This window comes from Lutra lutra, chromosome 9 (assembly GCF_902655055.1).
Source record: "Lutra lutra chromosome 9, mLutLut1.2, whole genome shotgun sequence".
Lineage (NCBI taxonomy): Eukaryota > Metazoa > Chordata > Mammalia > Carnivora > Mustelidae > Lutra > Lutra lutra.
Window position 1 is genome coordinate 121,167,081 of NC_062286.1, and position 22,883 is coordinate 121,189,963.

Consider the following 22,883-nt stretch of genomic DNA (forward strand, 5'->3'; position numbering starts at 1 on the left):
CATGACCTGAGCCAAAGGCAGAGGCCTAACCCACTGAGCCACCCAAGCGCCCCATTCCCACATTTTGTCACTGCCTCTGTTGAGTGCCTACTATGTTTCAGGCACAGTTGAATGTTAGGGATATAATGGTAATAACCAAAGCAGAGCTGGCTTCTGCCATTATGGAATTTGATCTTGAGGTAGAAACAGGTATTAATTGAATTATCCCATTATATATAATTATAAACCATGGTAAGTGCTCCAAAGCAGGAAAGCATGTGATCACATAGCATCCTTAATTTAACATAGCAACTAGATTCAGGGTGTAGATTTGGGGAAGGCTTCCCTGGGAAGTAACTTATAGGAACAAAGGATTTTAAAAGGTGGGAAGGAAGGTTGAGGGCTGGATCTGAGGAGGGAAAGGGATTATGTGTGAGGCTTTAAGCTTTTTTGAGAAACAGGCACTGGGTGGGTCTTCTTCGTCTTTTTGCACCTTCAGCTCAAGGGTCCATAAGGTACCTAGTACAGGTTGGTTTATGAACTAGAAACGCTATAGGAAGGAAGGAAGAATTAAAAAAAAAAAAAAAAAGACTGGGGAGTAACACTGAGGAAGGTTGGTTCTTCAAAGCCTTCTATGTTTTTTTTTTTCTTTTTTTTTTTTTTAAAGCGGGACTCAATCCCAGGACCCTGGGATCATGACCTGAGCTGAAGGCAGAGGCTTTAACCCACTGAGCCACCCAGGCGCCCCTCTTCAAAGCCTTCTAGACCATAGAACTGCACTACTGCAGTAGTTAGTATTTGTATGTGGCTTTTTTTTTTTTTTCTTAAGATTTTACTTATTTGAGAGAAAGAGTGCACATAAGCAGGGGGAGCTGCAGGCACAGGCTGCCGGCTGAGCAGGGAGCTCAATGTGTGACCTGACCCCAGGACCCCAGGATCATGACCTGAGCTGAAGGCAGATGCTTAACCCACTGAGCCACCCAAGTGCCCCAATGTGTGGCTCTTTAAAGAATTAAAATTGAATAAAGTTTGAATTCAGTACCTTAGTCATACCAGCTACGTTTTAAGTGCTCAATTAGCTACATGTGGCTAGTGGCTGCTGTGTAGACAGTACAGACACAGACCATTTCCCCTGCAGAAAGTTCTGTTGGACTGTGCTCCTCGAAAGTATTTGAGCTTTGTCCTACGGGTAATACTTTGTAGAGAGGGTGATGAGTCAGTGCCAGCTGAGTGGCCCTCCCTCCTCACCCCTTGTGGGGATAGATGGGGAGAAGATGCTGAAATTCTTGCTGCTGTTCTCACAGATGAAGTGTTAGGAGCTCACTGGGTCGTCTCTCTTCTGTCTGCAGTGTTGGAGAGCTGGCTGGACTACACTGGGGAATTGGAGCCCCCGGAGCCACTGGCAAGGCTTCCGCAGCTCAAGCATTGCATCAAGCAGCTGCTGATGGACCTGGGCAAGGTGCAGCAGATCGCACTCTGCTGCTCAACATGAAACTGGGCACCCAGAACTAGTGGGGGCACAATCCTGGGGCACCTGCAGGAGGAGCTTTGCATATTTAAATAAATAAACCTAGCATGCCGAATGCACGTGACACCGACTGACTTCAGGGATCTGGGCAGGGGGTGTGATGGACATTGGACAAAGGGGCCATTTTGGCTGCTGGAGGGCAGGGCACTCTGATCTTGAAGCCTACCAAGAAGGTAACAAATAGACTCTTGGGATTCCTTTCTTCTGTGCACATCGTTGAATGGAGAGTGAGTCTTTTTGCACAAACTTCACTTGATATTGTGCCACCGATAAATGGAATGAGAGCCAAAAAAGTTTAGTTGGAAACAGTTGTCAGTTCAACTTGCAGTTTATTTAATTGACTTTTTTTGTCAGGGTGGGGCACATGCCAAGCCTTCTTGTTTCTGCCTGGCATGGATTTAGGCAGCAGGCCTCATTTCCATTTTTCCAGCTTCGTGAGAATGTCGTGACTTCACGTTCGGTGGAGGTTGGGAAGGAGCGGAGGCCTTGGCTACCCTGCCTTCTCCTTAGGACTCTTCACTTTTCTCACCACCTGTCTTGCATGACTTCATGGTACCGGGGACAAGTTTTGTATGCTTTTACCCCAGAGTTGGCTGGGTTGTGTTTTTTGTAGCAGAGCCCATACAGCCTGTGGAGGAACTAGAATCTCACTGTAATAAGAATCTAGGAGGAATTCCAAACTGAAGCAGGCAGGGTCTGGAACCCAAAGGACAGCATTTTCTACCCACTTCTTAATATTGACAGCTTCCCGGTTCTATTTAATGTCCAAAAAAATGTTTCCCCAAATTTTGAACTCTTTCACTGTAAAGATTTGTTACAAAGAATGTGGTTTGGAGAATTACCTTATTTTATATTGTTGTAAACAAATTTCAGATTCTACATGTGCCGCTTTTCTCCTTCCAGAAGGTGTATGTTCAGTAGTTGGAATTTTCAGAATTGTTTTAAAATACTTTAACACTTCAGATTTCCTGTTTGTATTATTTTGTGAGGTCAAGGTGATTATGCTGCTTAAGGTCCAGGTACCATTTGTACCTTTTAAGATAACATTTGTTCTCTTGCAGGTTACGGTTCCATGTGTAATTGCTATATTGTTTTGTTTTACTTTGCTAGACAAAGTTAAAGAAAATATTCCATGCTTTGAGGAGTGACCCGTTTCACCATTTAGTTTTCTTATCACTAAAGGCAAAAATCAAAGCACAGTTGTCCATTAACACTCACAAGTTAATTATGGGTTTATGAATCTGTAATGTTATATGCTGCAAATATTTACTATGTAAACGTGAAGTAGCCAATATCTCTATAGCAATGATAGTATCTCCAGCGACCTTTGGAACGATTAGGCCTTGAAGACACACAGGTCATTGTGGTCTTGAAAGCCTCTGTACCAAAATCTGTTTCAGGGAATGCTCTGTACAGTGATTTCTTCACCATTTGATATAAAATAAATTTAGGACCAGCTGACCTACTGTACCTTATCCATCAGAGGGAGGCCATGTGGCTTTGACATCTGTAGTAAAGCTGACATGATTCCCCTCCACGAGGCTCTTTCCCATTGCTAATGTTGGCATTTCTGGTGTGGGAAGAAACGTCCAAGGAGTATGCATGGCATCTACGTTTTGCGCAGTTTATCAGATGGTCACTTTAGTAAGATTGTGTTTGTCTGAAAAGGGATGAAACAGGATGATTTTCTGTAGCCACAGCTGTGAGGAATGATGACTTGTATTATTAGATTACTGATTTTTCTTTTCTCAGATACATTTGAGCATCACATCTGGGGAAGCTGCAACTTTAAGGGAGTCGAGGTCATGTCTTTCTCAAAGGTGGAAGCAGAAACTGAATTACCCTAATCCTGCCAAGTGGCCATTATTGGGTTTGTTGTTTATAAAGGAATTAATCCCATTTTACTCATTGTGACTTTTGTCCTTAGGGAAGCAGGGATGACTCCCAAGTTCTGATAACCTCAGTGTGCTTCTCTAATTTAAAGCCATGTTGAGGGGCTCCATCCCCAATTCCTGGGTCAGACCGAATTAACCGCAAGTTGGAGCACTGGAAACTGTTATTTGTAAAGATTGCTGTTACCTTATAGAAATGTGTACACTACCTAAGTTTTCTTTTGAGGAAAATTATACACCTATAAAAAATTGCCTTGACAAAAACAGTTCTGGTTTGACTAATCATTTTGTTTCTTTAAACGATGAGTGTTATGCAAGGTGAACCCTTGATGAGCCAACATTGCACTGTGGATACATATCTATGTTTACGCGCTATTAGAACAGAAGGCGTTGTATATAGAAATGTTGCTTTGAAGCAATATTTGCAAAACATGCAAACTTCTGTATCTGTATTTGGAAAAAATAAAACAGGTTTTTGTTGCTATGTTTCAGTCATGTTATTATTAAGTTCTGTACCCTATTTTTAGTATACACTACATGATTTTCTATAAACATCTTTTTTTTTTTTTAAGAATTTATTTATTTATTTGACAGAGAGAAGTCACAAGTTGACTGAGAGGTAGGCAGAGAGAAAGAGGGAAGCAGGCTCCCTGCTGAGCAGAGAGCCTGATGCAGGACTCCATCTGAGGAGCCTGAGATCATGACCTGAGCCAAAGGCAGCAGCTTAACTCACTGAGCCACCCAGGCGCCCCTATAAACATCTTTTAGAGGAAGACTTTTTACATTGTAAACAGATGTATCTTCTGTAGGAAAGGAGATGCAAGCTCAAGATCCTAAATCCCAAGAATGTATGCAAAAGAATTTTGAATTCATCTAAGTTTCTTTAATATGAAAAGGCAAAATGTACCCCTCCCCCTCTAACCCAGTCTGGCTCCTGCTTTGTGGTGTGAGCTGCAGGCTTATTAGATTTCGGTTGTTGAGAGCAGTGAAGTGAAGATAGGTCTGGCCTTCCTTATATTAAGAGATGGCACCCATTGCAGTTAGGACCCTTCTGAGACCATTCCACATTGCCCAGGGACCCTAATTAGTTCCTGGGTGGGCAGAAGACTTAAGGAGAAGTAGGCTTTATGATTTCATAACAGAGCCTCCCTATTACTTGCCAAATTCCTTCTCTTTCTAAACAATTACACTTATTTAAAAGAATTAAAGTGAGTGGCTCCAGCAATGTAATCCATTAGTTCACTCCAGTTTTCTTTAAATTCTAGGGGCCCAAAATATGACAAGAAAAGTGAGTTTGGAGGCTTAAACCAGAGCTCATAAGGAGCTCTCCCTAAGGACCTGCACTAAAACACTTCCTAAAATAGCCCGCTGGTGTGGGTCTTTTGGGAAGCCTGTGCCCCAAGGGCAGATTGTTGTAACAAGTTAGTGGCCCAGTTGGTACAGAGATAGCCAGTTAAGTAAGCACTTAATATAGAGTCCGCTATTTGCCTGCCACGACCACTACCCACTACCTTTTTAAGTAGGAAAGCAAATTCATATGCTAATGAGAGGTAGGAGCGAATACGGAATCCAAGCTGCTAAAACTCTATGGAGACTGCAACTAAACAAAGGAATACCCAGGGGGGCCCTGTGGAGCGAGCAGGATAAAAATATCCCAGATGTGGAGGCCTAGGCCTAGCCAACGCGTTAACGGTCCCACAAAAAAACAAAACCAGAAAATGCCAAGTGAACAGGGAACAAAGGCTTTATTCTCTTGGGCTCCCAACCTGGTTTCGCCATCAGCCAAAAAGGAGGTTGGAAGGAGATAAGCTCGGGAAAATAAACCTACTAAAGTACGAACGAAAGGGACACATCAGACGAACTGGAGCTGCCCAAAACTCGTTTTTCATCAGCGCGGAATGGAGAGCCAGGCTCAGGCCGCCAGACCCGATCGTGGCCCCAGTCCAGAGAACGCCCACGCCTGGCCGCCCGCAGCTCCACAGCTCAGCCGGTGATTCGCACATCCGTGCGGCGGCGAAGCCGCCGGGCCCGCGCCGCCTCAGGCAGGATGGCGAGCAGCTGCTCCTGCACCAGCATCTCCACGATCTGCTCCTTCGTACGGATGTCGGGTCGAAGCCACTGGCGGGAGAGCTCCCGCAGCTGCCGGAACGCCTCCCGCGGGCCTGCGGCGTCCTGGTAACGGAACTGCCGGAAACGCTGGCGGAACGTCTCCGGGCCGGGTCGGGAGCCGCCAGGGTGTGGAGGGGAGCGCGGAGCAGCTTCGGCGAGCGGCGGGGAGCCCAGGCCTGTGGGCGGCAGCTCCACGGCCACGGAGGCCGCCGCAGGAGGCGTAGGAATCCCTTCGGGGACTTCGGCGTTGGGAGTGCAGGGTTCAGGGGCAGGCGGTGGGGCCTCAGGGGTCGACGAGGAGCCCGCAGAGTTACGCTCCGGGCCTGAGCTGAGACCGGCTCCTTCTTTCTTCTCTGGCGACAGCGCGAGATCCCCAGAAACCACCAAGCTCGGCTCAGACGCAGCCATGACTCCAACCTCTGGACGTCACTCTTTGTCCCGCAGCCGCGGCCTCAGCACTGCGTCTGCGCGGGGAGGGGCTGAAAGAGGGAGGGGTTTGACGCGTTAAGGGCAGAGCTCGCGCGGCCTCCGGGTAGGCGGGTGGGGGCGGGCCGACAGCGGGCCAAACTCAACCTCACTCGCAAAGTGCCTGAGGGGGCCGGAAGCGGAAGTCCGCCCTAGCTTCTGCGATGAGCTCGGCGCCAGAGCGCCCGGAATCCAAGTCCCGGCTCCTGAAAGTGGCGTCCGCTCACGTTAGCGAGTCCTGTCAGGAGGCGGCTGCGACTGAGGGGCAGGGGTGGACCTCTTTAAGTGTGCGCTGGTCTACTGTTCGCGATGTCGCCTCCCAGCATCAGTTCGAGGACTCGGAATCAGAGTCAAAATTGGCGTCCGAGGAGGAGGGGGAGGAAGAGGAGGATGAAGAGCTGGAGGAGGAGGAGCCCAGAGGAGTCTTTACTCACTGTGAGCTCTCCGGCCCGCAGGTGATCTGCACCTCCAGCTGGGTGTGCGCCTCCCCTGACTGGGATGAGGGCGAGCGAAGGTTTCTCTGGGGCTGGCTCCCGGCCCGTGGTGGGAGAGGGGACGGCTGGACGGAGGTCGGCACTGGGGGAGGCCCTGACACGTGGAAATCCTCTTTCCGTCAAAAGAGGAGGGCAGTGGCATTCACCTTGTTGGGAGGATGACAAAATATAACGGGTGAAGATCCCCAACACACATAGTAAGACTCGCCCCTCCGATGGCACAAGCTATATGCTCAAGAACTGTGTGCCATTATTGTATTTTGGGTGTCCTTTGAAACCAAGGGACAGGTGCCTCTCTGGGTTCTGCTTTTAACATTAAGATTATTAAGTGCCTTGCCCCATAGGCATGGGCCCTTGAAATGTGACTAGTCGGAATTACGATGTGCTGTGATCTAAAATACACCCAAGATTTAGTACAAAAAAAGAGTAAAATAGCTCTATTTTTTATGTCAATGTTAGATAGTATTTTGCATATGTTGGGTCAAATAAAGTGTATTATTAAAATTAACCTGTGTCATTTTACTTTTTAAATGTGGCTACTAGACAAATTGAAATTATATGTGTGGTTTGCATTGTATTTCTGTTAAGCAGCCCTGTGCTACCGTTTTGGAGTCAGGCAGCCTTGATGGAATTCCCATTTCAGGGTTTATTTGCCTTGGGTCAGACTTGTTGAGAGAACTAAATCAGTAAAGCCCTTTGAAGGAAAGGGCTTTTTATGTTTGGTGTTGTCTTCATTAGGTAAGTTGCTATCTCTGAGCTGCATTTTTTTATCTGTAAAATGTGAAGGTAATACAGCTTACCTCATAGAAGTTAGAATTCAGTGAGATGATGCAATTAAAAGCATGTAGCTCTGATAACCCTTATGTGATATATTCTGTTTGACAATTGTATTTTGTATCGCCATTTTATGGATGGGGAAACGAAGACCTAGAAAGGGACAGAGGCCTCATATGAAATGTTTTGTCTGAGCTCTGTGCAGAAGAAGTTGGTGTGTTTAACAACTAGCAATACACCAGCAGCCCTGATACAAAACTTGCCTCCCCCATAGGATGTGCTCTCTTGGATGCGTAGAAGTGGATCCTCACAAAACATTTTTCACAGTTTGAAAACCTTGAAAGTCATTGCAATGGGTCTTGAATATTTTTTAGCTATTGATACTTAAAATTGGGAAATTTCACATGCAAATCTGGATTTCCAGCTTTTCTTGAAAAAGTAGGTGTGCTGACCACAGTGGTCCCACTTACATTCCTGCCAATCAACAAGTAGCTGGAAGTGAAGATCCTCTGTCCCAGATGGCCTCAATCCTCACCATTCTCCTTTGTCTGTTTGTAAACAGAATGCTGTTTACATTTACTATTTTTTCTTTTTACTATTGCTCTCAGGATGTTGTTTTCCTTAGAGCTGACATTTTTCTTTATTTCCAGAGGTGGGAAAATGGGCCTAGAGTTTGCTATACTCTAGTATAGTATAGTTTGCTAGTTTCAAACCTTTACTTACTCTGCCTTGCCTCTTGGCATTTTTGGTTCACTGCCCTGAGTGAACCAATAGTACTATTCCCTGGGTGGTAGCAGGCAGTCAGAAACCCAGGTTTAAGGGAGCACATCAAACCTTGCTGCAAGGACAAAGGGTCATGGAAGGGTTCACTGGGGAGGAGAACTTCAAGATGATACTCAAGAAAAAGGGTAGATCTAGGGGCAATCCAGGTAGAAGGCATTGCCTGTGCCAAGGCACAGAGTGAATGGGAACGAAGCTTTGTGGAAACTGCAGACTACACTGAGGGGAGTGGCCAGGGTCTGGGAAAGGGATGAAAGCTGAGGTTGGAAGGTCATTTGGAGGTTAAATCATAGACTGTCTAGAATTTCATGTTGAAAAATTTTATCGTTCTGTCAGGGAAGGGAATGAACTCTTGTGGTCCATGGAATCACAGGATGTTAGCTCTCTAGTCCATTTCTTGCATCCCAATTAGAATCGTGGAGTATTAGAAATGGAGAGATCTTGGAGATCTATTAGATCTATTAGAATTGTGGAATGTTACAATGGAAGAGCACATTGACATTAAATCCAAAAATTAGAATTGTGGAGTATTAGAAATGGAGAGATCTTGGAGATCTATTAGATCTATTGGAATTGTGGAATGTTACAATGGAAGAGCACATTGACATTAAATCCAAAAGTTAGATGCAGTTATTCTAAACTCTATGGGTGAGCAAATCCCCAGAATCTAAAAAAAAAAGGTTAAAATACATCTTCTGAAATTATCCTACATACTTATGCATATGATTTCAGGTGTCCTAGAACCCACCCACAGGACCCAGGTTAAGTTTAAAATATATTCATATGTATTCCATTCTCCCGAATTTTGCAGGTTAAGAAGTCAGCACAACAAGAGGAAATGGATTGGTCCAAACTAAAATACCTAGTAAGTGGTTCCATGAGGACAGAATTCTTTTCACTTGTAGTCCAATGTTCTTATCATATTAGGCCTTCTCATTAGCACTACATTGGGAGCTCACTTGGGAAGGGATCATAGATCATGTATCTCCTATCACTTAGCTTCCAACACAAGGCCTGATTCCCAGTTGGACTCTGAGTAAATACTGAATCAAAGAAAAGAGGACAAGTAGTGGGTTTCATCTATGAAGGGGAGCACTAATATGATTCCCATACTCTTTTCAGAGACGGGTGTCTTTTAATGGCATATTGTTGGGGGTTGCAGTATAGAAAGAAGCCTGGATACTTTTTTTTAAAAAGGCTTTTTATTTGGAAAAAATTATGGCTTCATAGGAAGTTGCAAAAATAGTACAGAGAGGTCTCGTGAACACTTCACCCAGTCTTCCCCAGTGGTGACATCTTGCACAATCATAATACCCTATCAACACCAGGAAATTGATGATACAATCTAAAGAGTTATTCAAAAGTGCTTAATTGTGTATATGTATAGGCCTATGCAATTTTATCAAATGTAGATTCGTGCACCTGTGCCACAATCAGTATCCAGAAATGTTTGGTGACCGCTAAGTTCCTGTAACTGAACTAAAGTGAGTTTGAACCTTGGGGGATCACAGGTAGAAACTATACCACATAGAGTGCTCTCACAATGTAAACTATGTTTGTAGCAAGTAAGGAGATCACGGGTAATAACTTCCAAAGCTGTGACTCTCTGAGCAAAGGTGAATGGATTCCTTTTTTTAGGGTTAGGATGACTATTTAGATAGGAGAGCCTTGTCATCAAGATGGCACAAAGTCACTTTAAGGGAAACATGCCTATACATGCATTGTGTATTATGTAAATGAGGTTTGCTCCTCTTTGAGTGGAGATTTTTGTATTATAATGAGGTAAAGGTAACAGTTGATCACTCCAGGGCCCATCTGCACACGTGTTGGTCAGGGGTTAAATTCAAACTGATCTGGGTGGTCTGGGCCAGCTGTAGCATTTTGTCCAGGCAGTCCTTACTGCTTGAGGGTTTTCAGTTTCCATCACAGGATGCTCTGCCTGTTGGGTCTTTTGCCTGAGTTAAAGAGATAAGCTGGAAAGAAGAGCTTAAAGATGTGGAACAGAGGTTCGTGAGTTCAAGCAGGTAGGCAGCAAAGGTCAGGTCTTGAGGTCTAGTTCTGACAGTCCCTCATGCTACCACTTTATAATTAACACCCTTCCCTCTCCCCTACCCCCCATCTCTAGCTGCAGGCAACACTAATCTGTTCATCTCTATAATTTTGTCATTCCAAAAATGTTATATAAATGGAGTCATAGAGCGTGTAACCATTTGGGACTGGCTTTCTGCCCTTAGAATAATTCCCTAGAGATCCATCTAGCTTGTTTTACATGTTTCATAGTTTATTTTTATTACTGAATAATAAGCCATGGTGTAGATGTACCATGGTTTGCTTAGCCAGTCACTGGTTGAGACATTTGAGTTATTTCCAGTTCGGGGCTATTCCAAAATGAAGCTGCTATGAATTCTTTTATCATATGGCCTTAGGTAAGTCAAACCCTTTATGAGCCTGGGGGTAGTAACTACCACACAGAATGGCTCTGAGGAGTCAAAGAGAAAATATGTGTAAAGGAACTGGTACCAGATCTGGTATTATTTAGATGTTCTTTAATTTCGTACATCAGTGTTTTATTGTTTTCAGCATACAGAATCTTCATGTATTACATTTATACCTAAGTATTTCATGTTTTTAGTGCTACTAAAATGGTGTTTTAAAATTTTCAGTTTCTAATTGTTCAGTAGTATATAAAAATACAATTGATTTTTGTCTAATGACTTGTATCCTATGGCTTCATTTAACCAAGAAACTCACCCCCCACTGGGGCTTTTTTTGTTTGTTTTTACGATCCACCCCCCACCCCATTACACTTGCCATTATTGTAAGAGTCCCAAGTTGTGTTTTATCCAAAGTTTTGGTTACAATGGACAGAGGAGAATGCCTGTAGTGGGTTACTGCATCTTGGTTGCCACTGGAATTCATTATTTTTTCTGATGCCCAAATTACCCTGTATTTGACCAGTAAGAATCCCTTCAGGCTGACTTCTATGTCGTTGTTTTTTTTTTTTTAAGGTTTTATTTAGTTTTTTGATAGAGATCACAAGTAGGCAGAGAGGCAGGCAGAGAGGGAGGGAGGGAAGTAGGCTCTCTGCTCAGCAGGGAGCCTGGTGCAGGGCTCAATACCAGGACCCTGAGATCATGACCTGAGCCTAAGGCAGAGGATTAACCCACTAAGCCACCCAGGCGCCCCTTCTATGTCATTTTGACATATCCCCATCATTTTTTTGAAATTTTCCATACTTTCCAGTATATCTTGTACCTTCCCTAACCCAGCTCTGTTAATCAGCCATTTCTCCAAGAAACCCTTGTTCTTTTAGTGGAGAATGGTGTTTAGAAACCAAGATTTGGGGGCAAAAAAAAAAAAGAAGAAGAAGAAGAAGAAAGAGAGAAAGAGAAAGGAAGAAAAACCAAGATTTGGACACTGGTTTTTGCTCATTGCTGTTGGGATAATCGCTGCTCCTAGGCTCCCTCATGAACAGAGTGAGGAAAGGTACCAGGAAAGTTAGTAAAGGAAACCTCAACTAAAGTTGGACTTGGGAAGGCTTGTAGGGAGAGCTCTCACACAACCACCTGTGGCCAGTTACCCCAAACAGGAGGAGAGGTACCTTGCATCTCCAACAGGAAGGTTTACAACTTTACTACTCTAGCAGAAGGAAGATATTCTTCTGGTCCAGCAACAGGCGCAGCCAATGGGAAGTGCTGTGGTTCATCCAATGAGAAGCCATCATCTTGAACTCTTACTTTCTTCTAATGACCTTCATGTTTCCTTTGCTAGCGACTTGCTTGTCTCACACTCCTCTCTATGAAAGCTATTTTGCATAACTCTTCAGAGTATCTCTGCTGGCTAGAGTAAGTGTTCCATGATTTATGAATTGTTTGATAAAGCCAATTAGATGTTCAAATTTACTCAGTTGAATTTTTGTCATTTTAACTATATATATTTATATATCTACTTCTATATCAGTGTATATATATGTTGAAATCCATGTGTTCACACCAACATCTTCAACTCAAGTTCAACACCATAGGGTTTATTCTAGTTTTCTCCCTTTCCATACATTTAATTCTCTTTCTCAACAGAGAGAAACTGGCTCTCATGATCTTCTTCTCCTCTTGTTTCCATCTCCCATCCTCCTTACCCTGCCCAGTGCTCCATCGCTACCTGCTTGCCAACCACAGCCTCCATCATCCCCAAGCAGATGCCTACCATGGCTGGTCGCACCTAATGGCTTCTAGACAATCATTTAAGAATGGAGGGGGAGGGGAACGTTGTGTTTTTTGTTTTTTAAACTTAAACATTTTGCTAAAATCTACAAAAAATTTACTGTTTTAACCATCTTGAAGTATATAGTTCAATAGATTAAGTATATTCACATTGTTCTGTAACCATCACTACCATCTGTTGCCAGCAAATTTTCATCTTCCCCAGCTGAAGCTCTGTACTCATTAAATAATAACTCCCCATTCACTCCTCTTCCCAGCCCACAGTAACCACCAATCTATTTTCTGTCTCTATGAATATGACTCTTGTAGAAACCTCATATAAATGGAATCCTACAATATTTGTCCTTTTTTGTCTGACTTGTTTCCAAGTTCCAATGTTTCCAAGTTTCATCAACATTATAGCATGTATCAGAATGTCCTTCCTTTTTAAGGCTAATATTCCATTATATATGTAGCACATTTTGCTTATTTATTTGTCAATGAACATTTGGGATTTTCTACCTTTTGACTATGGTAAATAATACTGCTATGAACATTGGTATACACATATCTTTTTGAGCCTGTGCTGTTAATTCCTCTGGGTAATATATACCCAGAAGTAGAACTGGGTACTTTATAATCCTTTTGTCATTTTCTCCTTTTACTTACTTCTATTCAGTTGCAACCCTGCTAGTTTCTAGAATTACAGTGAACCTGTTTTTATTGTGTGCTCTACAAGTAGCTGCATTGCTTATTGCACTGGACTGATTTTGTTAATTTACTTAAGAATTGATGCATTTAGGGGTGCCGGCTGGCTCAGTCAGTAGAGCATGTGACACATATCTTGGGGTCATGAGTTCAAGCCCTACATTAAGGATAGAGTTTACTTAAATTTAAAAAAATTAAAAATTGATGCATTCATTTTAACAAGTGATATATATATTACCTGTTCATATATATATATTTATCTATAAAAATATATATATGCCTAGTATAAAATTCAAAAGTCAAAAAAGAGTAATCATTATACTCCTTTTCTCATCCTTTCTCTCCAGTTTTAATTATTACTGGTAGTTTCCTTTTTACCTTTAAATAGGCTTATACATCTTTTTCTTGGTTTATCCAGTTTAAAATGTGTTTTAAAATTTACAGCTATAGGGCGCCTGGGTGGCTCAGTGGGTTAAGCCGCTGCCTTCGGCTCAGGTCATGATCTCAGGGTCCTGGGATCGAGTCCCGCATCGGGCTCTCTGCTCAGCAAGAAGCCTGCTTCCCTCTCTCTCTCTGCCTGCCTCTCCGTCTACTTGTGATCTCTCTCTGTCAAATAAATAAATAAAATCTTAAAAAAAAAATTTATAGCTATAGGGGAGCCTGGCTGGCTCAGATGGTAGAGCTGCAACTCTAGATCTTGGGGTTGTAAGTTTGAGCCCTATGTTGAGTATAAAGATTACTTAAAAATAAATATTTTAAAGATTTTATTTATTTATTTGACAGTGAGAGAGAGAGAGAGAGAGAGAGCACATCAGTGTAGGGAGGGGCAGAGGGAAGGGGAGAAGCAGACTCTCCCCCTGAGCAGGGCTTAATCCCAAAACCCTGGGATCATGACCCAAACCAAATGCAGATGCTTAACCTACTGAGCCATCCAGGCACCCACTTAAAACTAAAATCTTAAAAAAAAAAAAAAATTACATCTCTAAAAGTTGAAGAACCCCATCTACTTAACCCACTCCCTTTTCCTCTATATTTCCATACCTTTTATTTTTATTTTTTTTAAAGATTTTATTTATTTATTTGACAGACAGAGAACACAAGTAGGCAGAGAGGCTACTAGTCAGAGAGAGAGGAAGAAGCAGGCTCCCTGCTGAGCAGAGAGCCCGATGAGGGGCTAGATCCCAGGACCCTGGGATCATGACCTGAGCCAAAGGCAGAGGCTTTAACCCACTGAGCCACCCAGGTGCCCTTCCATACCTTTTTTTTTAAAAGATTTTTATTTATTCATTTGACAGATCACAAGTTGGCAGAGAGGCAGGCAGAGAGAGAGGAGGAAGCAGGCTCCCCACTGAGCAGAGAGCCTGATGCGGGGCTCGATCCCAGGACCCTGGGATCATGACCTGAGCCGAAGGCAGAGGCTTTAACCCACTGAGCCACCCAGGCGCCCCCATACCTTTTAATAGTAGTATTTCTTCATTCCTTTTTACGTGTTCATTGACAACTCCCTCATTTGCTTTTTGCTCTGTATTCAGCAGGGTTACCTTTTTGATGTTTCTGAAATCATCTTCAGTTCTGATGTGGTTTTTTTTTTTTAAACAAAAACAAACACCCACTTCCTTCCTGAGCTCTGCCAATGACTGTCTCCTCCAGTTGCTTCATCATCTCTTTGAACTATTGCATATTGCTTTGAACTGGTTTTGAAATGTATTAAGCCCTTTGAGTTCTTTGTGGTTCCTGATTACCATCTGTTTCATGTTAATTTTTTTTTTCTGTGAGTGCCTTTCATCTGCCATTTGTTTTTCTTGTTCCCTGCCTCCCCCCTTCCCCACTTTTCTGTAATATATGGGTCTGGTGCTATTTATTTTTTATTATAAATCTCCTTTCAATGAAATGAGTTCTTTCTGGACCAGCTATTTGTTGGAAGTGTGCATGGGGAAGGGACTAGAGTAGAATTCCAGGCTGGCAGGAAGTCTCTTAGGGTCATCAGCAAAGCTCGTCCTTCTGACAAAGGTTTTGTGTGAGCAAGATGGAGCTTGGCAGCTGCAGGGCTCTAAGCATGGCGGTCTGTGCGTGTTCTTGGCCAGTGCTTGTGCCCTGCTTCTTGGTGCCAGTGGCACCAGGGATGCTCTCAGAGCCTAGCCCTTCTGATCCCAGTGCTCTACTGAAGGTGCTGTTGGTTCTGCCTTCCAAAGCACTACCTTTGGGGGAAAATGTGGACCTTTCTGCCAAGTCTCCCTGAGACTTGCAGCCCTAGGCATTTTCTGTTGGCTTTAACCCTCTGACTTGCCTTTCTGCACAAGACAGCTTCTTTTGCTGAGAGCTTTCTCTGGCCACTGGGTTGCTGAGTCCAGAAAAGTTGGCCCATGAATGCCTCTGGTAGCCCTTAACCAATGGGACAGTTTTGAGGCATGCTCTGTGCAGTCTTATTAAAGTCCCAGCACTAGAGCCCCAGTTGTCCCTAAGAGTGACTGTTCATTAATGTGGCTCTCTCAAAAAAAGTTTTTAATTTTTAAAAATGTTTGTTTAAGTACTCTCTACACCCAATGTGGGGCTCAAACTCACCATGCTGAGACCAAGAGTTGCATGCTTTTCAGACTGAGCCAGCCAGGTGCTCCGAAATGATTTTTTTTTCCCCTTTTTAAAAAATGTCTTTTTCTTTTATTTTTAAGTAATCTCTACATCCAACATGGGGCTTAAACCCACAACCCTGAGACCAAGAGTCACATGCTCCACCAAGTGAGCCAACCAGCTACCCCGATGATGTTATTTTTTTTTTAAGATTTATTTATTTATTTGAGAGAGGGAGCAGGGGTTGGGGGGGGCGGAGCAGAGGGAGAGGGAGAGAGAAACCCAAGCAGACTCCATGCTGAGTGCAGAGACAAGGTAGAGTTCGATCCCACGACCCTGATATCATAACCTGAGCCAAAGCCAAGAGTCAGCCACCTAACCGACTATGCTCCCCTGATGCCCCCGCAATGATACTGTTTTTATTTTTTTTTTAAGATTTTATTTATTTATTTGACAGACAGAGATCACAAGTAGGCAGAGAGGCAGGAGAGAGAGAGGAGGAAGCGGGCTTTCCGTGGAGCAGAGAGCCTGATGTGGGGCTCAATCCCAGGACCCTGGGATCACGACCCAAGCCAAAGGCAGAGGTTTTAACCCACTGAGCCACCCAGGCGCCCCGATACTGTTTTTAAATGTACTATTGAATTCTGTTTGCTTATATTTAAGATTTTAAAAACAGTATTTATAAATGAGATTAATTTCTAGCTTTCTTTTTAGGACCCAGTAGTATTTCCTTTCTTGGTGATGGAGGTGGTGAGAGAGCTCTGTTACAACTTCCTCTGTTATTTCCATTGAAAATTAGTCCATTGAGATGGCTTATATCAGGGTGACTTGGGTAAATTATGTTTTCCTAGATAATTTCCCATAAAATCCTAGTATTTAAGTTTTGACAACTAATTCAAAAACATTTTTAAAAGACTTGTTTACTTTGTAAGTAATCTCTACACTCAATATAGGGCTCGAACTCACCACCCCAAGATCAAGAGTAGCATGCTCTACCAACTGAGCCAGCCAGGTGCCCAACAATTCAAATTTTTAAAAAACCTGTCAACAGATACCAGGTTAGATACGGACTGTGGACCACAATTCTGTAACCACTAATTATATAGTCAAAGGATTTTAGGCCTGAAAGAGGCCATATAGATCCTATTCTGGGAGTTGTAAGTAAATAACATGCCTGGCAGCTAACATGCTTCTCTGTGGTGAGGATTTTGGTGAATTCTGTAATTCACATGGTGAATTCCCCATTCCCCAACTAAAGATAATCAAGTTAACTTTTAACAATATTTTAACCAGAACACCATGTGGGTCAAATAAAGCAGTCAGCAAACTCAGTTTGGCCCATATGTGGCTGTTTTGTGGTTTGTGACCTCTGCCTGCACAACTTCACTTCTTGCTGTACCCCCTGGGTATCTCGTATTCCAGCCACATCTCATGCTCTCTGATCAGGCCCTGCCCTTTCTTCACTTATCTTTATAGTTTTATTTTAGTGAGACTTTCTCTTATGGCTGTGGTTTCCATCCCCTCAATATCGTGAACTTATGAGCAGAGACCGTGTCTTCACCTTTCATGCTTTGCATCTAGTTGGAGCTCTATAAATGTTTGTTGCATAACTCTTATAATTAGCAAAACAATAAGGATCTTATCATGAAATTATTTGGGGCACCAGGGTGCCTCAGTTGGTTAAGTGTCTGACTCTTGATTTCAGCTCAGGTCATTATCTCAGGGTCCTGGGATAGAGCCCCACGTTGGACTTTGTGCTCAGTGGGGAGTCTGCTTAAGATTCTTTCTCTCTGCCCCTGCCCCTTCCCCTGCTCACGCGTTCTCTCAAATAAATAAATAAATAAATCATTTAAAAAAGAAAGGAAAAGAAAGGAAATTATTTGTGGAATTGACTCTAACTCAGTTTAAAAAGAGGAAAGTGAGGCCCAGTGTGCTTAAGTAATTTACCCAAGATCACATAAGAATAGGGCCAATGCCCTTTCTGACATTCTATTCTACAACAGTTCAATCGTAAGATTAGAAACTAGGACAGAGGGGCATCTGGGTGTCTCAGTTGTTAAGTGTCTGCCTTTGGCTCAGATCATGATCCCAGGGTCCTGGAATGGAGCCCTGCATTGGGCTCCCTGCTCAGCAGAAAGCCTGCTTCTTCCTCTCCCGTTCCCCCTGTATGTGTTCTCTCTGTCAAATAAATAAAATCTTTAAAAAAGAAAAGAAAAGAAACTGGGATAGAAATGACAATTTAAAAAAAAATTATTTAATTATTTGTGGGAGAACGAGCATGAACGGGGGGAGGCGCAGAGGGAGAGGGAAAATTAGACTCTCCATTGAGCAGGGAACCCAACACAGGACTCAATCCTAGGACCCTGGGATCATGACTTGGGCTGAAGGCAGACACTTAACCAAGTCACCCAGGTGCCCAACATTTCCTTAATTTCTAGAACTGACTTTAATGTTTGACTCTGTGTCCCCACCCTGCCTCCTACTAGACAATTTAGATGTCTTCAGGTAAATTGAGGTCCAATTCAGTAATTTTGAGGCGATATAATTTCAGGCTGATTGGTTCATCTTAGGCCAGTTCAGAGTTCTCCAAACTTTCTGCCTCTTTCTCCCTAACACTGATCCAGTTCCTACAGAAATTATACAATCACTGCTGGCAAGAGGGGAGGTGAGAAGTGTCTAATTTCAGTGTCTCATCAGGGTCGGCCCTACTTACTGGCATCCTCCAATGCCCCTTGTTGGTCTGGGTCCTCTTCATGTCACTTGCATCTCAGGCAGCTCAGAGGACTGATTGGATACCTCCCTGTCTATAGCCACCACCTGCTATCTTTCTTGCCTTCCCCATCCCCAGTAGTTTGTTTCAGAAAGCCCCTAAACTTCTGTATTTCCTTCCTTAAACCTGGTCTGTGGTTGAGGAGGCAAAAAATCGACACTGCTTCTCTCTTTTTCTCTGAAACTTCCTTACTCTGTTTCTCTCTGAGTTCTTTGCATCTTTTCTTTAAGCAAGGGAGGAAGAAAACCCAATTCTGTCTCTTCTCATCTCTTAAGTGGTCAGTGTCTCACTCTAGGAGTGGTGGCCTTTGAATTTAGTAATTCAGAGCTTGAGTCTTCCCGGCTGTCAGGCTATCTTCACTGTGCTCAGTGTCCTTCCATTTGGCTGTCAGTTGGGAGAAGGTTGGCAGATAGGCCTAGCTGGATAGGAATGGCCAATCAGGCAATACTTGAGGTCATAGTTTTTTTTTTTAAAGATTCTCATATAGGGGGCGCCTGGATGGCTCAGTGGGTTAAAGCCTCTGCCTTTGGCTCAGGTCATGATCCCAGGGTCCTGGGATCAAGCCCTGCATCAGGCTCTCAGGGAACCTGCTTCCCCCTCTCTCTGTCTCTGCCTGCCTTTCTGCCTACTTGTAATCTGTCAAATAAATAAATAAAATCTTAAGAAAAAAAAAAGATTCTCATATAAGAGCAAATTCTGATCATTAGCTGCCATCTTTAATCTAGTAGACAGCAGTACTTTAAATCCTATATTCTCTACTTTTGGAAGGACCTCAGGGTCACTGAGTTCTAGTCACTGAGTTCCTTTCAACATTTGGCACCCCATTTAGCTGAGGACTTCTGATTTTCCAAGTGTTCCTGATTGGCTGATTTATCAAGATTTATAGGACAGTGTCATGTACCCACACTGGAGGGTCTCCAAGTTCTAAGCATTGGAGAGCCTCCTAGGCTGAGGTGTTGAGTGCTCCTGCTCTGAGCCCAGAAACTCCTACTTTAAGATGATCCCACGACTGGCAATCAGTTAGCTACTTGGAGCCTCATTCTTATGTATGGAGTGGGTGTGAGGACACTTACCTTGTGGTAGTTGTGAGGATTAACTAAGATCATGCCTTTGGGTGCTCAATAAGTGTTAGACTCCCAGATTGCAATTCCTTCCCACTGCCTTCTCTTCCAGAATCCTCCATTGTGATATAAGGAGATTCTGAGAATGACAGTTTCTCAGAACAAAGCTTCCAGAAGCTGTTGGTGAGGAGTGGAGAGAAACTCCTACCTTGCCACCAAGGGAAGCTATTTGTTTCTAATATAAGTAGATTGTTTGGGAAGGATCTGTGGTCCTACCCTTGAAAGGCAAAGGGGCTAGTTGTGCCATTTGCCAGTCAGGAACCATGAGGAGATATATGGTGTCTTATACTTGGCAGATCTTGAAGAAGGAACTGGTGAGGAGTGTCAAGGGTTCGGGGAGGGAAGAGTGGTATTTTGAGGAATGGAGGGGCAGGTGTAAGAGACAGCCTACTCTGTATCTTTTGGAGTCACGGCATGGCACAAAGAATAGAGTCCAAGTTAGGCTTCAGAAAGACTGAATTCTGACCTGTTCTTTGTGATGGCTGTCCCCTTGACACTGGCATGTCATAGGCTATACTCTGAGCCCCTAAGAACTCCTCTGTACCCATCCTTCCTGCTGTTATGAGATCCAGAGGGAGTAAGGCCTGGCAGAAGGATAGAGTGATAGGTTGAGCCTGCGGATCCTGGAGCCAGCCAGCCTGGGTTCAAATCCCTATCACCTGTTAGTCATATGACTAATATTAGTATGAGGCAAGTTACTTCATTTGCTGTGCCTATTTTCCCTTCTGTAAAGGGTGACAGATGATAGTATTAGTACCTATTGCATTGATTTATTGTTGAGGATGAAATGAGTTGATACATCAAAAGGGCTTAGAATAGTGCCTGGTGGAAAATTGGTATTTAATAAGTATTAATTTTATTAATAAAACCTTTCCCCATAGATCCTTCAGATACAGATGTTTTTAAAGAAAACGTTACAGGTACTGGTGAAGCTCCTCATCATCCCATTCCCTTCTTCCTCACTGGGGACCACTTTCCTGAGGTTGATGTGTAGCCTTCCTATCTAGATTTTAGAACTTTATTACATATGTATGTATTTATAAGCAACGTAGTATATAGCACATTTAAAAAAATGATGTCCTAAATGGCATCCTTTTTCAACCTTTTTTCCATTCAAAATTGTGTGAGCTTTACCCACACTGACATGTGGCGCTCTAAGGCTATGTTCAGTCCTGGGACTGTACAGTAATGTGTTGATAGCTGCCCCTACTGATGGACACTTCACTTGTTTTCAGTGTCCATGGGAAATGTCTCCCATTCCCCGAATCCGGTAAATGTAAAATGGTATCTTGTTGTTGCTTTAATGTACATTTCCATGATCTCTAGTGATGTTCAGAATCTTTTCATTATTTATAGGAGATTTGGATTTTCCCTTTGAATTACCTGTTCTTATCCTTTGCTCATTTTTCCTTTAGGGTTATTTGTATTTTTCCTTTGATTTGTAGAATTTTTAAAATTAAAAAAAGCAGTTTTGGATGGTAGTTTTTCGGTAATACTTATTCTTTGTCATTTTGGATAGGAATCCTTTGTTGATTCTGTACATGGCAAATGTATTCTTCCAGTCTTTGGTTTGTCTTTTCATTTTCTTTTTTTTTTTTTTTTTTAAGATTTTATTTATTTATTTGACAGAGAGAGATCACAAGTAGGCAGAGAGGCAGGCAGAGAGAGAGGAAGGGAAGCAGGCTTCCTGCTGAGCAGAGAGCCCGATGCGGGACTTGATCCCAGGACCCTGAGATCATGACCTGAGCCGAAGGCAGCGGCTTAAACCACTGAGCCACCCAGGCGCCCGTCTTTTCATTTTCTTTTTGACCTCCTGATTAACAAACGTTAGTGAAAGTTTTTAGCTTTTGCATTTGTTTCCTTATGGAGATTTTCAAACACAGAAGTTGAAATATAATGATCACTCCTTAGATCTAATAGTCAGCATTTTGCCATATTGGCTTTACTTATTTGTGTATGCTTGTGGAATCATTTGAGAATAAGTTCCTTTTTTTTTTTTTTCCCAAATATTTTATTTATTTGAGGGAGAGAGAGCATGAGAGCACAAGCAGGGGAGAGGGAGAAGCAGGCTCACTGCCGAGCACAGAGCCTGACGTGGCACTAAATCCCAGGACCCTGAGATCCTGACCTGAGCCACAGATGCTTAACTGACTGAACCACCCAGGCACCACTAAGTTGCATTTTTTATGACACTTCTTAAAAATAAGGACATAATTACAACATCAATATAATATTAAGAAAACTAACACTAATATCCCTAATATCATCTAATCTCCAGGCACATCCAATTTCCTTATTTGTCCCTAAATAATGGCTTTTACAGCTTGTTGTTATGAATCAGGATCCAAAGGTTCATACTTTGCATTTATTTGTATGTCTCTTAAGAAACTGAGTTAGTTGACTTGTAGATTGTTCCACATTCTGGATTTGTCTCTTTGGTGTTGAACTTGTTTCCCTATCCCCTGTATTTACTTGGCAGGCAGAGGGTGACGGCCCTTACTGCCAAATTCATGCTGGGATACAGAGTCTGATTAGTTCTCAGTTCCAAGTCCAAATTCCCAGGCTCAAAGGTTGCCTGGGATCAGATGGCCCAGCTTGGACGAGTGGTTTTATTCGTTTCCTATTGCTGCTATAATATATCACACAATCTCTTGGCTTAAGACGAATGATATTATCTTATGTAGGCTAGAAGTCTGGCGTGGGTCTCCCTGGGTTAAAGTCCAGGTGTCAGCATCACCGAATTCCTTTCTTGATGGTCTAGGGAAGAATCCCATTTCCTGGCCTTCTCTAGCTTCTGGAGACCACTCACATGCCTTGGTTCATGGCCCCCTTCCTCTTTCTTCAAAGGCAGCAATGCTTGCCGAGCAAAGGCTTGCATCTGCTTGACTTTTCTTCCCTCAGAGCCATCTGATTCCCAAATCCAGGCTCTTTCCATCACCCCTTGCTGCCTGCTGTCTCTTGTGCTGTTTCCTGGACTGAAGTGAAGGACTTGTTATTTAACTAGAGCTGGGCTGGAGGATGTTTTTCCAACCAGCTCCTGGGGAGGGAGGTTTGTAGTAAAGTTGCCAGTTTCTGCGGCATAAATACTCCCAGCTGTGGACATTTTCAGGCTACCAACATGATTTCAACAGGCTTGAAGACTTCCTGAAAATGTAACCATTGCTCGAGCATACCCCTGCATTTAATCCTATCCCGTTTCACCTTGTCAGCACCATCCAGCCTGTGGGTGGCCGTTGAAAACAGGTGGTTTCTACTGATCTAATTTGTTTTGTTTCCACAGGGGCTGTACCAGCTCACCATGGATATCATTGTGATGATCCGAGTGTGTAAAATGTTCCGCCAGGGCCTCAGGGGATTCCGGGAATATCAGATCATGGAGACTGCTCACAGAAAGCACCCTATCTTTTCCTTCTGGGATGTAAGCAGCTGGCCTTAGCAGGATTGGGAGGGTTTAAGGGGGTCCAATAAATAGCACCTCACTTCCCAGACTGTATAC

At 43.2% G+C, this 22,883-nt stretch overlaps 3 protein-coding genes and 1 long non-coding RNA gene across 5 annotated transcripts in view; 2 read left to right on the forward strand and 2 right to left on the reverse strand.

Annotated features, from left to right (window-relative positions):
* The window catches only part of PHF20 (PHD finger protein 20), a 141,224-nt gene extending 137,341 nt beyond the window's left edge, over nt 1–3,883 (forward strand). For both annotated transcript variants that reach the window (XM_047744269.1, XM_047744270.1), the window contains one exon: nt 1,329–3,883. In XM_047744269.1, the coding sequence (XP_047600225.1) occupies nt 1,329–1,471 (143 nt within the window). In that variant the 3' untranslated portion in view covers nt 1,472–3,883. The remainder of the gene's footprint in view (nt 1–1,328) is intronic.
* A 1,242-nt stretch (nt 3,884–5,125) lies between these two features.
* Nucleotides 5,126–5,925, reverse strand: SCAND1 (SCAN domain containing 1). Its single transcript, XM_047744272.1, has one exon. The coding sequence runs from the start codon at nt 5,914–5,916 to the stop codon at nt 5,383–5,385; it is 534 nt and encodes a 177-aa protein (XP_047600228.1). The 5' UTR covers nt 5,917–5,925; the 3' UTR covers nt 5,126–5,382.
* A 2,972-nt stretch (nt 5,926–8,897) lies between these two features.
* Nucleotides 8,898–19,437, reverse strand: LOC125108454 (uncharacterized). Its single transcript, XR_007129915.1, has 3 exons — nt 19,340–19,437; nt 14,382–14,482; nt 8,898–10,007 (listed from the first exon to the last, which is right to left on the reverse strand). It is a non-coding gene; the product is annotated as an uncharacterized LOC125108454 (long non-coding RNA).
* Nucleotides 19,438–19,520: 83 nt separating this feature from the next.
* CNBD2 (cyclic nucleotide binding domain containing 2) overlaps nt 19,521–22,883 on the forward strand; it is a 43,303-nt gene continuing 39,940 nt past the window's right edge. Inside the window, 2 exon segments of the mRNA XM_047744271.1 lie at nt 19,521–19,701; nt 22,668–22,805. Of these exon segments, the coding sequence (XP_047600227.1) occupies nt 19,651–19,701; nt 22,668–22,805 (189 nt within the window). The 5' untranslated portion in view covers nt 19,521–19,650.

Bases quoted from the DNA above. Each gene is read 5' to 3' on its own strand.
- SCAND1 (XM_047744272.1), bottom strand. From the start codon at position 5,916: ATGGCTGCGTCTGAGCCGAGCTTGGTGGTTTCTGGGGATCTCGCGCTG.